The sequence below is a fragment of the Astatotilapia calliptera genome, chromosome 5 (genome assembly GCF_900246225.1).
Source record: "Astatotilapia calliptera chromosome 5, fAstCal1.2, whole genome shotgun sequence".
NCBI lineage: Eukaryota > Metazoa > Chordata > Actinopteri > Cichliformes > Cichlidae > Astatotilapia > Astatotilapia calliptera.
Genome location: NC_039306.1, coordinates 14333588 through 14345668, shown reverse-complemented (window position 1 = coordinate 14345668; position 12081 = coordinate 14333588). Strand labels below are relative to the sequence as shown.

At 43.5% G+C, this 12081-nt stretch overlaps 1 protein-coding gene across 1 annotated transcript; it reads right to left on the bottom strand.

The window, feature by feature from the left end:
• Positions 1-4976: 4976 nt before the first annotated feature.
• LOC113022206 (uncharacterized) lies at positions 4977-11816 on the bottom strand. Its single transcript, XM_026167356.1, has 5 exons — positions 11706-11816; positions 11026-11213; positions 10462-10639; positions 6058-6160; positions 4977-5196 (listed from the first exon to the last, which is right to left on the bottom strand). Exons 2-5 carry the CDS (start codon positions 11208-11210, stop codon positions 5078-5080), a joined length of 585 nt encoding a protein of 194 aa, XP_026023141.1. The 5' UTR covers positions 11211-11213; positions 11706-11816; the 3' UTR covers positions 4977-5077.
• Positions 11817-12081: the final 265 nt, after the last annotated feature.

The following is a 12081-nucleotide window of genomic DNA, read 5'->3' as shown; positions in this document are numbered from 1 at the left end:
TCCTTATCTTGGATAACATCCGCCTCTCCTACCTTAAGGTGCAGTGGTATTTTTTAACTCAGTCCAGTTTATTATCAATGTAAACTTAAAGGTATGTATGGTCCTCCACAATGTCCGTATCGACCCCCTGGATTGAAACAGGGGTCACAGGTTTCCTGGTCCTCCTAAAGTCCACAATCAGTTCTTTGGTCTTTGTCATATTGAGCTGCACCACATGACAAAAGAGAACCACAGCCTGGTACTTTGTCTCATCACCGTCACTGATGCATCCAACCACCACAGAATCATCAGAAAACATGAAGATGGCTGGTCTCTGTGCGGTGGCTTAAGTCTGAGGTGTAGAGGGGAAAGAGGTTGCTGATTACCATGTGAATGGGTGGATGACTGGATGTGTAAAGCACTTTGGGGTCCTTAGGGACTAGTAAAGCGCTATACAAATACAGGCCCTTTTTGTCAGACACACAATGCTGAAGACGCATATCTTGGTCTTCCTGTCAGAGAGGCATCTACCTGCATCACTATCAGCTTATCACTATGGAAGGTCGGCCTGATGGTATTGAATGCACTGGAAAAGTCAAAAAACATGACTCTTACTGTGCTCGCCGACTGGTCCAGATGGGCATAGACACGATTGAGCAGGTAGATGATGGCGTTCTCAGCTCGAGGTCGGGCTGGTAGGCAACCTGAATGCACACCATAAAACTAAATCCAGGTTCTTATTTCAATTTTTATATACCATTATAAAACTTTGGCTAAACCTTTTGGCTCTACAAATAGCTAATATCCACAGTGTACTTACTACTAGTCATTGTCTTGAACAACAATTTGAACAACACAATTTTAAAATTAGCTCCACTGACTCGTTCTTATAAGGTTGTTTATTACTCTCAAATTTCTCTCTTTCTGGGCTGGTGATGGGGACATGGAAACTTATTTTAAAATAGTGGTAAGTATTATACAGTGGGGCAAAAAAGTATTTAGTCAGCCACCGATTGTGCAAGTTCCCCCACTTAAAATGATGACAGAGGTCAGTAATTTGCACCAGAGGTACACTTCAACTGTGAGAGACAGAATGTGAAAAAAAAAAATCCATGAATTCACATGGTAGGATTTGTAAAGAATTTATTCGTAAATCAGGGTGGAAAATAAGTATTTGATCACCTCAAACAAGGAAAATCTCTGGCTCTCACAGACCTGTAACGTCCCCTGTAAGACGCTTTTCTGTCCCCCACTCGTTACCTGTATGAATGGCACCTGTTTGAACTCATCATCTGTATAAAAGACACCTGTCCACAGCCTCAAACAGTCAGACTCCAAACTCCGCCATGGCCAAGACCAAAGAGCTTTCGAAGGACACCAGGAAAAGTATTGTAGACCTGCACCAGACTGGGAAGAGTGAATCTACAATAGGCAAGCAGCTTGGTGTGAAAAAATCAACTGTGGGAGCAATCATCAGAAAATGGAAGACATACAAGACCACTGATAATCTCCCTCGATCTGGGGCTCCACGCAAGATCTCATCCCGTGGGGTCAAAATGATCATGAGAACGGTGAGCAAAGATCCCAGAACCACACGGGGGGACCTGGTGAATGACCTGCAGAGAGCTGGGACCAAAGTAACAAAGGTCACCATCAGTAACACACTACAACGGCAGGGAATCAAATCCCGCAGTGCCAGACGTGTTCCGCTGCTGAAGCCAGTGCATGTCCAGGCCCGTCTGAAGTTTGCCAGAGAGCACATGGATGATACAGCAGAGGATTGGGAGAATGTCATGTGGTCAGATGAAACCAAAGTAGAACTTTTTGGTATAAACTCAACTCGTCGTGTTTGGAGGAAGAAGAATACTGAGTTGCATCCCAAGAACACCATACCTACTGTGAAGCATGGGGGTGGAAACATCATGCTATGGGGCTGTTTTTCTGCCAAGGGGACAGGACGACTGATCCGTGTTAAGGACAGAATGAATGGGGCCACGTATCGTGAGATTTTGAGCCAAAACCTCCTTCCATCAGTGAGAACTTTGAAGATGGAACGAGGCTGGGTCTTCCAACATGACAACTTGCACAATCGGTGGCTGACTAAATACTTTTTTGCCCCACTGTATAATAATAAGTGACAGTAAACGATGAACAGTAAATTGTTGCTGATTGAATCTGGGTAAGTGTTTGTTGACAAGTTATCTCTCAAGGTTAGCTGCTTGATATTAATTACAGTGATATGACTCGTGACATAAGGCTCTGGCCATTGACTACATATAAGATGGAGCTTTTGTGGCATTAGTCAAGCTTCAAGGTGGATCCCTCTGTGAAACTGAGGGATGCTGTACTTTTAGTACGTCGCCAACTTCAGGCCCCTCTTCTGTGGAACCAGCTTCCAGTTTGGATTCAGGAGACAAAATCCTGCTCCTCACATACAAGGTCTTAAATAATCAGGCCCCATCTTATCTTAATGACCTTGTAGTACCATATCACCCTATTAGAGCACTTCGCTCTCGCTCTGCAGGCCTACTTGTTGTTCCTAGAGTATTTAAAAGTAGAATGGGAGGGAGAGCCTTCAGTTTTCAGGCCCCTTTTCTGTGGAACCAGCTTCCAGTTTGGATTCAGGAGACAGACACTATTTCTACTTTTAAGATTAGGCTTAAATCTTTCCTTTATGCTAAAACATATAGTTAGGGCTGGACCAGGTGACCCTGAATATTTCCTTAGTTATGCTGCAATAGACGTAGGCTGCCGGGGGATTCCCATGATGCATTGAGTTTTTCCTTTCCAGTCACCTTTCTCACTCACTATGTATTAACAGACCTCTCTGCATTGAATCATATCTGTTATTAACCTCTGTCTCTCTTCCACAGCATGTCTTTATCCTGTCTTCCTTCTCTCACCCCAACCGGTCGCAGCAGATGGCCGCCCCTCCCTGAGCCTGGTTCTGCCGGAGGTTTCTTCCTGTTAAAAGGGAGTTTTTCCTTCCCACTGTCGCCAAAGTGCTTGCTCATAGGGGGTCATATGATTGTTGGGTTTTTCTCTGTATCTATGAAGCGCCTTGAGGCGACTTTTGTTGTGATTTGGCGCTATATAAATAAAATTGAATTGAATTGAATTGAATTGAATTGAATTAAAATGAAAACGTGAGTACCAGCTCTCATGGGCATCATAATTACAACTAATGATAAACAAAACAACGATAGTGAATTCAGTGAGACCTAAAACTAGAAATTGAGACCATAAACGCATCAGAAATGTGTTTACTGAGATCATAAATCAGCTGAGCCGCAGCATCATTCCCTCATGGACGTCTAAACGCTCAGGCTTCCTTTGGCAGCCCAATAAGTCGCCTCCTCCTGGCCATGAGTAAGAAAGCAGGTCACAGTGGGTCGATTTTTGTTAGACACCATCCATCTTTTATCTGTGAAAAAAATATTTCCCCCCTCCTCGATTTCATTATTTGTTTGTTTGTTTGTTTAACTTTGTGTTGAACATTTGGGGGGGGGGGGGGGGGGGGGGGGGGGGGTAATACCTGAAATTAGTAAATAAAATCAACAGTCTATTTATGCAAGATTGGTTGGATGTTAATATGGGGGGGGGGGCATAACCTCCCTAACCCCCCTGTAAATTACGCCCCTATCGCCCCCCCCCCCCATGAGTGAAATCATAATTTCAAAACTGCATTTTGTAGATTCTGTATAGAGTCTACTTCCTCCACAAAACAACTGGTGAAAGTGGTTTTGTGAAATTGATTTAATGCACTTGTGACAGGAGTTGCAGGATTACAACATTCACTGTAAGATCAAACAATGTACGTGATTAATTAACATAAATAAACAGCTGACCTTATGAAACACAAACGCCTCAGTTACAAAACACTCAGAGAAGGACCTTTAGCTTGAAATTATACTGATCTATTATTCTTTTTTCTTCTGTCATATATGCTCTTACATAATTATAATGAAGGAACTGACCTCCCAGCCCATTGTTCCTTCAGTGGTGCTAGTTTCTGTCATTATGCAAATGTACAGTTTATAAGATTGGGGAAACCTGCAGTCAGCTGAAACTAAAGAAGTCACTTGGATGAGTGACAAAACGTTTCTCCCACTGAAAACGCTACGTCCAGATGAACAGAATCAACTTTTGGAGATGCTCTTACATTAATTGTGGCCAGACTGCTCTAAATGCCTGCTTGGTGTCAGGCAGTCTTCTTTATAATTTTGGCTCAGCATGAGCCATAACAGATAGGATCCACTAATGTGGTCAGTTCATCTTAAGCTCCACTCACATTCTGTTTATAGGCAGCAGCAAATCAGAGGAAAGTTTCCTTTAAGATGAAGGAGCTGGACAACTAGTTTCAAACAGATGATAAACTGAGGAGCTGCACCAAACCCCAATAAAAATTAAAGAAGGGTTATGTTGTACTGTGAGTCATGCACTATTTTTACAGTCCAAGAGCAACTATGGAGTACGAAATGAGCAGAAAATATAGTCTTTAAATAATTATGTTTAATTAGGAATCAATACTAGCCTGTGCTGTGTAACATTTCCTCTGGTGGCTCATTGGAATACACCTAGTACTCAGGTTTCAGGTGTATAAAGGTCAGTTGCTTCTTCCGGACTCTTTCCAGGCAAGATACTCATTAAATATCCAACACTTGGTATCAGGTTATTAGACACTTAACCCTACAGCCATGTGCATTGTAAACAGACAGCATTACAGGAAGTACTGGATTTCAGGATGGATTGATGGGCTGCATGTGTACTTTTTATTCCCATCACCATATTCCTGACAGGACATTTTATCTCATGATAAATATGACCACTTACAGGTGTACTCATGTATCAAAGCTTTGTTTTGTCTTTTGTTTGATAGGAAGTCATAATCTAAGTAGTTCAACACGTACCTTCGAAAACTTCTAAAACAAACAGAAAAAAAATACAATTTTTTTTTTAAGTAAATGAGTTTATAATACCAGGAAATCCCCAAATCACATTAGCCTAGGGTTATAGTTGGACATCTGTTGGCACGATTGCCTTTGAAGTGCTCTTTACCCTCATTAAAGAGCAGCCTCTGGTATGGGGTAACAGAACCTCAGCCTAGGGTATCGGTGGCTGCTGGGCGGCTGAATACCCCGTTCTTTGCATAGAAGGTGTTCTTCACCAAGGATGACCTGGCACTGGATGGAGTTCTATAATCTAGCGTGTAGTCACCTGTGGATAAAGGAAGATTACAATAATCTGAAGAATTACAAATTTGAGCGGAAAGCATCTACAGATCTACAAATCTGTGGTGGCAGACAGGAACTGAGCACATTCACAGTAAAACCTGTCTGAGTTAATCACAGTCATGGTGTGAATGTTGTTCAGTTAAACTAAGTCTGACACTGGCCCAGTGACCTCCACAGGCTGGACCCAGTGATGCACTAAATAATATTTAGTTAATAAAAACTCAACAATTTCTATTACTACAACTGGAAGAAATTGACCTAATAACAAAAATCTGAAAAATATGATTTTGTATGAGTAGAAGCTGATAAGGTAAGCTAGCAAAAAATGTGCAGAAAGGATTGTCAGGCAGGACCATGTGTTTTTCTTTATTTTCATCATACATATATACTGTTTCAGTGGTGGATGTTCATATTAATCACGGCCAGAGTTTCAAATAATCTGTTCAGCACATGCACATGTAATCTCCCGGCATCAAAACCTCAGCTTTCAGACTGCTCTGAATACTCTAATTTACTTTTTTCCTCTCCTATTGGATCTATATGATGTTTGCGAGAAAGGTGGGACATGCCTGATATGAGGCACATACCTCTGACTGTGATCAGACTGAAAAAAAAACAGCTTGCATTGTGTAACCTTTAAGATATTTAAATTCCAAATAGTGACTATAGTTTAATCAGTCACTGTTACAAGATCTCCTGGTATTAAAACACAGGATTACTACCGATGTTATAGTACATTTAGTACCTAATGGTGATTTTTGATTCAACAAGTTTATCTTTCTAAAGTTTATGCATCATTTTACAGTCACCACACCACAGGGGGCAGATTGTGACTCCATCGTACCAAGCCTCCAGCCATAATCCCAGGAGGAGAGCAGGGGAAAGTTAAACTTCTCCTCAGGTTTAATGTGTCCACGTCTGTGCAAGTACAGAGTTCTCCCTTTGCCCTGCAAAAGACATAGATTACATAAAACATCACTTTTACAAAAATGTAGGAATATAGGGATATACTGAATAAAATTACTAAAATGATAAAATGGCAGGGTTTATTTTATTATAGCTAATTATTAGGGGTGCAACGATACACAAAATTCACGGTTCGGTTCGGTTCGATACTTTGGTGTCACGGTTCGATATTTTTTCGATACAAAAAATGTTCATGCTTTTTTTAATTTGTCATTTATTAAAATTATAAATATACATTTTAACCTAAAAGTATAGTTTTTAAATTTAATGTTGCTGAAACAACAAAATAATAAAAAAAATAGATCTATCTGATCGAGGAATCACTCATCTTTGGAAAAGAGAGTTTATTACAGAGAAATGGCTCTTTCCAAAATAAAAGCTATACTATACGCTTCTTCTGGGCTATATTCTCAGCAGCATATTAAACATATCAGGTCCCCATAAGGAGAATCATGTGCTAACGGCTGTCTAAATGACTCGGGTAAAGTTTGCAGCAGCGTGCTTGTTGTTTTTGTCTGCTTCCACTTGTCTTTGCACTAGGATGATGTCGGCGTAAATGTGCAGTCATATTCGTTGTGTTCCCACTAGTGCTGTCAGCGTTAATCTCGTTAAAATGACATTAACGCCATAACGCGGCAAATCTCCGTTAACAAGTTACCGCAGATCGCCCCGTGCGTGGGGCTGGACGGCCAACACGTTAACAAGCTAACTGTGCTAACGCACTAGTTTCCACCAATGTAATTGAGCATTGTGTGGCACATCCGACATACTGTTTTACTTTTGTCCATGACGCGCTTACCATCAGGGTCATACTTCACATGAAAACCAAAATAGTTCCAAACACCAGATCTGAATTCCTCACTGGGAATTTAAGCCCTTGCAAGAATCCCTGGAGTTCAGCCAGCAGCAGGTGGAAACGCTCGCTGCTGAAAATGCCACGCTAAGGGAGTCGGTGAAATGTCTCACAGACAATGTTACCCAGCTAAATAGAGAAAATAAAAAACATAAAAGAGACAGTTATTGATCTACAAGCTCGTGGCATGCGTGATAATCTTGTATTTTCTGGTATTCCAGAAGCCGCTGGAGAAGCCGCGGAGACTACGGTGAAAAGCTTCATCAAAACCCACGTGTGGGGGTGCCTACTGGGGTCAGTGGGGAAGCTGGCCCCAGGGATGGGTCACTTGCCCCTCCCTTCCTTCCCTCCCCATCTCCAGCTGCCTCCCTCTTCCCGCTCCACCACAATCACCCACACATGCAGGGCCTTGGGGTAAAGATGTGTCACCAGGGTGCAGGGGAGGCATCCCCCCCTCTGTCCCCTTCTGGCTGCCTGTGCCCCAATTTTATCTCACAATTTAGACATTCACATTACTCACACTCTCATTACACATACATATAGGATCTTGGGGGTGGGCACAATCACGGAGTCCAAATTACCATCAGGGTGTACACCCTCACCCCTGACGTCGTTGCCCACCTCTCAATTTTAAATACACTTAGTCATTGAGGGCTAGCAGGAGGGACTATGCGCTTACCTGCTGCTCCTTGGCAGGTAGCTCCATGCCCTCCTGGGTTTTAATTGCACCTTAGAACACACATGCATCAACACTACAATGAGCGGGTGGAGGGAGGTTTGGAGTCTTCTCCCACCCCCATTCTCTGCGGCCTGCTGGAGCGGGAGGGCTAGGTGGAGTTGGCCGTCCGACTGCGGTCTGGAGTGTGGGGCCTCCCTGCTGCTACGGAGTCGGGGTGGTCTGCCTCTCCCCACCGCAGGGAAAAGGGTAACACCACCTGGGTCTGGGTGCAGTTTCCCCCTCCAGGGGCAAGGGTACCTAGACCTGGAGCTTAGAGTACGCTTGGGGAGTATGATCGTGTGTACAGTGTCTCTTTATGTCTGTCTCCACGTTGGGTGAGTGTTGAGTAATTGCATATGAGAGCATGAGGGTGGGAATGGATGTTTGTATCTGTGTGTGCCTGCATGTCTGTGTCTATATGTCAGGTTGGGTATCAGACGCCACCTCTCTGGGGACATCTCAGGTCCTCCAAGGTATGGAGGCCTATCTCCCCCCACCACTTCCCCTGCCAGTGGCAGACGGCCTCAGACATCAGTGCGTTGGTGGTTCTTTGTGTCCGGGGATGGGCGTCCGGGTACACACCGGCTCACTCCTTGGTGGCTGCTTATGGCCTGGAGCCTGGGGCTCGCTCGGGCCACTTCGGGGGTGGGGTGCCCTCAGCCTCTCGGCCTGGGGCTCGGTCACTCTGGCACAGCTGGCTGGCCTACCGTCACTGCAACCCCCCCGGCTTCTGCTCCGTGGCTGCTGAGTGACCCCTCATCTGGGGCTCTCCACAGCTCTTTCTGGGACAGTGGCGCGGCTGCCCCTCTGTTGGTCTTCCTTGGTCTCTTGTGTTCTGAGGGCCTCTGGATGTCTGGAGTTTTGATCTCCTCCATACCTGCTTCATGCCCTGGAGGACGGGGCTGTGGCCCCCCCACACCCTCTAGCACAGAGGTCGGCAACCCTAGGCACGTGTGCCACAGTTGGCACGCAAAGGGTTAACTGATGGCACGACCATAGCTGGACTGGCCATCGGGCATACCAGGCATTTGCTCGGTGGGCCGATGATTTTTTTTGTAACGGTATAAACAATGAAAGGTGGTGGATTGGCCAGATGCTGGCCGCTGTGTAAAAATAACTCAGTTGTTTGGTGGTGGCTTTGGCGGAGCTTCCACAGATTCAGTAAAATTAACAAGTGGAGGCCAGCAGGTGGATGAGGGAGAGGGGAGACCCGAAGAGGAGAGACCCGAGGCAGCCGATGGTCCGAGTGTGAACTGAACTTCAGGTAAGAAGTTATGACCTGCAGTCTATCTGGGTCAGATATAAACCAAGTTTAGGTGGAGTTTATTTTCGTTGTGCTGACTTTTTACAGTCAGTTACAATAACTCATACTGCGTGAGCTAGCATGACAGTTTCTATACAGCTGGGTGGGTGCTATGATGTTACTGATAGTGAACTTTATTTTATTCATAAGGTTAGTTAGTGGAGTTGCCAACCGTCCCGTACAAACGGAATCGTCCCGCATTCAGAGAAATTATTGCGCGTTTCGTGTTGAGCTGAGAAGGGCTAGTTTGTCTAGGATGGAAAAAGACACAAAGGTGGATTTATTCTGTCGTTATGCTGCACAGCTGCCTCTTCTTCTCTCATTATCTCCCCCTCTCTCTCCTGTTGCTACTTTAATCATGAAACTGATCAATGAGCAGCTGATCGGCTTTTCTCTCTTGTTTGTTTATCGCCCACTTTGCGCCAGAAAGAGGAAACTGCCGGTTGTCGCGCTAAACAGCAGCACGTTTAAGCTTTATCAGCTGTTGTTAGAATGTATTTAATATTAATTTCTAGTATCAGTTGATGTTTGCTGGAGCCACAGCTGTAAAAGCTGCTGGTCATGATGTCGGTTTGTATATCTGGTGAGAGGGAAACATGAAGATGAAACCAGGAGATGTCCTTACTGAATCATCAGAGCTGAACAGGTGATGGAGAAACAGGTTTACCTTTTAGGTTACATGAGTGAGTTGAAGGGAAGTTATGAACTGTTTCTGAGAGACAAATAACACCAGGATCCTTTTTTATGTAGCTGACAGCTGGTAACTGTGCAGGGGCGGATCTGGCAAAGTTTTGCCAGGGGGGCCAGGTAGGGCATTAACAGGGAAAGGGGGGCACAAAGAAATACTTTCTTATTCTCTTTTAAAATGTCGGGCTGCTATTAAATAATTATCTGAAGCTTACAACCAAATTTTTTATCTGACATAAAATGTATGGAAATCATACATATACCAACAAGACTGTACATCACTGTCACAACAACGTTTGTTTTCATTCAAAGGCTTAATGGCTTTAATACCTGGTGGGCCGGTCTTTAGTCAAGCCCGGGCTGTTTTTTTGTCCCAGTCCAGCCCTGGGCACGACACGCAGTGAATTAATCTGAGAAGGTGCATCAAAAAATAAATGGCCGCGCCAGCGGTGCACATCGCAAATCAGCTCGCATAGGCACATTAGTTGTGCCGCTTCTTAATGACGGTATCTTAGCTAATAACCCCAACTACCAGATTCAACTTGTAATTGGCTAAAAATAACTTAGCCTACTGGTAAGAGGGATGTTGTTAGCTTTCCATATTCCGACACTTCAAAAGCTTCAGGAGCTTTCCGCTGAAAGCAAAAGTGATGATATTTATATTTAAATGTTTAAATGTTAATTTTATGAAAGAGAGTTTGACTGTCAAAGTGATTCTTACATGGTGAGAGGAGTCCTGATACAGAGCCTCTCTGGTGTGGGGCGAAACCGGCCTCATTAGAGGAGGCACACTGAGCTGCTGTTCACCTCCCACAGAGCACACAGGAGGAGGAGAAGGGCGACGAGGAAGAAGGTCGCTCTGCTTCTCAGTAGTCCTGGCAACAAGAGGCACAACAGCCCTGATGGAAGATAAACAGAAAGTTAATGTTTATTTTCATGCGTGTGTAATGTCATGGTCGCTGGAATCTGTCATGTTTCTGAGGTTTGGACTCTTGGTTAATATTAAATCAAGTCACGTTTATTTATGTCCCACATTTAAGGCCAACAGACGCTGACCAAAGTGCTGCACAGCAATCATCTACAATGTTGGTTAATATTAGTGTCACATTCATGCCTAGCTACCCCCAGTAGGTTTAGTCTAATTATGTGGGTCTCAGTAACATCAGATAAATCTGCTTTTACCCAGACCATGAAAACAAATGATAGCTGAGCACATGTGGATACTCAAGACAACTAAGGTTTTAAATCTTCACTCTTCCACTTTAAAATAAATGAAGGGGCTCACTGAGGGTCAGCAGGTATCTTTGGCAGCTGTGGCAGCTGTGTGGGCTCTTTGCTGTTGTTCCAGGGATTGTAGCAGGATGGGTAGAGTTTGGCATAGCGGCTCCTCCAGGTTAAACGGGTCAACATCTCCTTCTTGATCTGCTCCCTGTAAGAGTTCTGGCTCTGAGTCGTCAGCAGGTCGCGCATTTCCTGCCCGGAAAGCCAAATTTAGTGTGAGAACAGCTAACACAGACGCACAAGTTGCTTTCGACATTGTTTTTCTGAAAGATTAATAGTTAACACATAGAACTAGAAGAAGCCCTCTCAGATAATGTTTATGCCCTAATTTTGAGTTTTAAAGAGCAGAATCACAATACCAAACATCTGTAAGATGCAAATAAATCACAAATGTCACTGTCTGGACAACTTTTCATACTTACAAATAATTGTGCATTTTAATTTAATTATCTTGTGTCCATTTTTTGATCCTTCTTAAGCTGGAGCTAGCTCTGAAGCTCTGAGTCCCTTTTATTTAAACAGCAGCTCCACAGAAACAACACAACAGCCATCACAAACTGGCCATAAGAACAGTCAATGAAAAAGTCACAACAACATATCCTACCAGAGTTATAAAACGGCAGATTATATTTTTATAGTATAAACAAATGGCAAAAGATAATTGTTAGATATAATATAGTTTACCTTTTGTTCAATGCCGAGCTGTGCAGGATCAGTTTCTCACTGTGGAAATGAGCTGTGGATCAGATAACGCTGGGGAACGCCAGGAAACACGACACTCCCTGTTTTTCAACTCCTACATACCTGTGTGTTTGCAAATAGATACCACTGTGGGCACTAATATCAACTAATAAAATTCCTCACAAGTTTCTGACTGATAATTTTTCTTTAGTCACAAGCTAAATTTTTGGCAAATGTTGAGCAAATGGGAGGCCCTGCCTTTCAAAATAAGTCTCACACATGTGTTTTGGCAATTGAGTTTTTCTGTTAAAAGCTTTTTGTTGTTGGAAATAGGCAAGAATAAAGAAAGACAACAGAAAAAAAAAAGAATAAATCATTC

What these genes read in the sequence shown, in the direction of transcription:
- LOC113022206 (XM_026167356.1), bottom strand. Translation starts at nt 11,210, where the DNA reads ATGCGCGACCTGCTGACGACTCAGAGCCAGAACTCTTACAGGGAGCAG. An exon ending in AAGATACCTGCTGACCCTCA is followed by an intron (nt 10,640 to 11,025) that starts GTGAGCCCCTTC and finishes ATCTTCCATCAG; the next exon opens with GGCTGTTGTGCCTCTTGTTG. An exon ending in GGATTATGGCTGGAGGCTTG is followed by an intron (nt 5,197 to 6,057) that starts GTACGATGGAGT and finishes CTTTATCCACAG; the next exon opens with GTGACTACACGCTAGATTAT.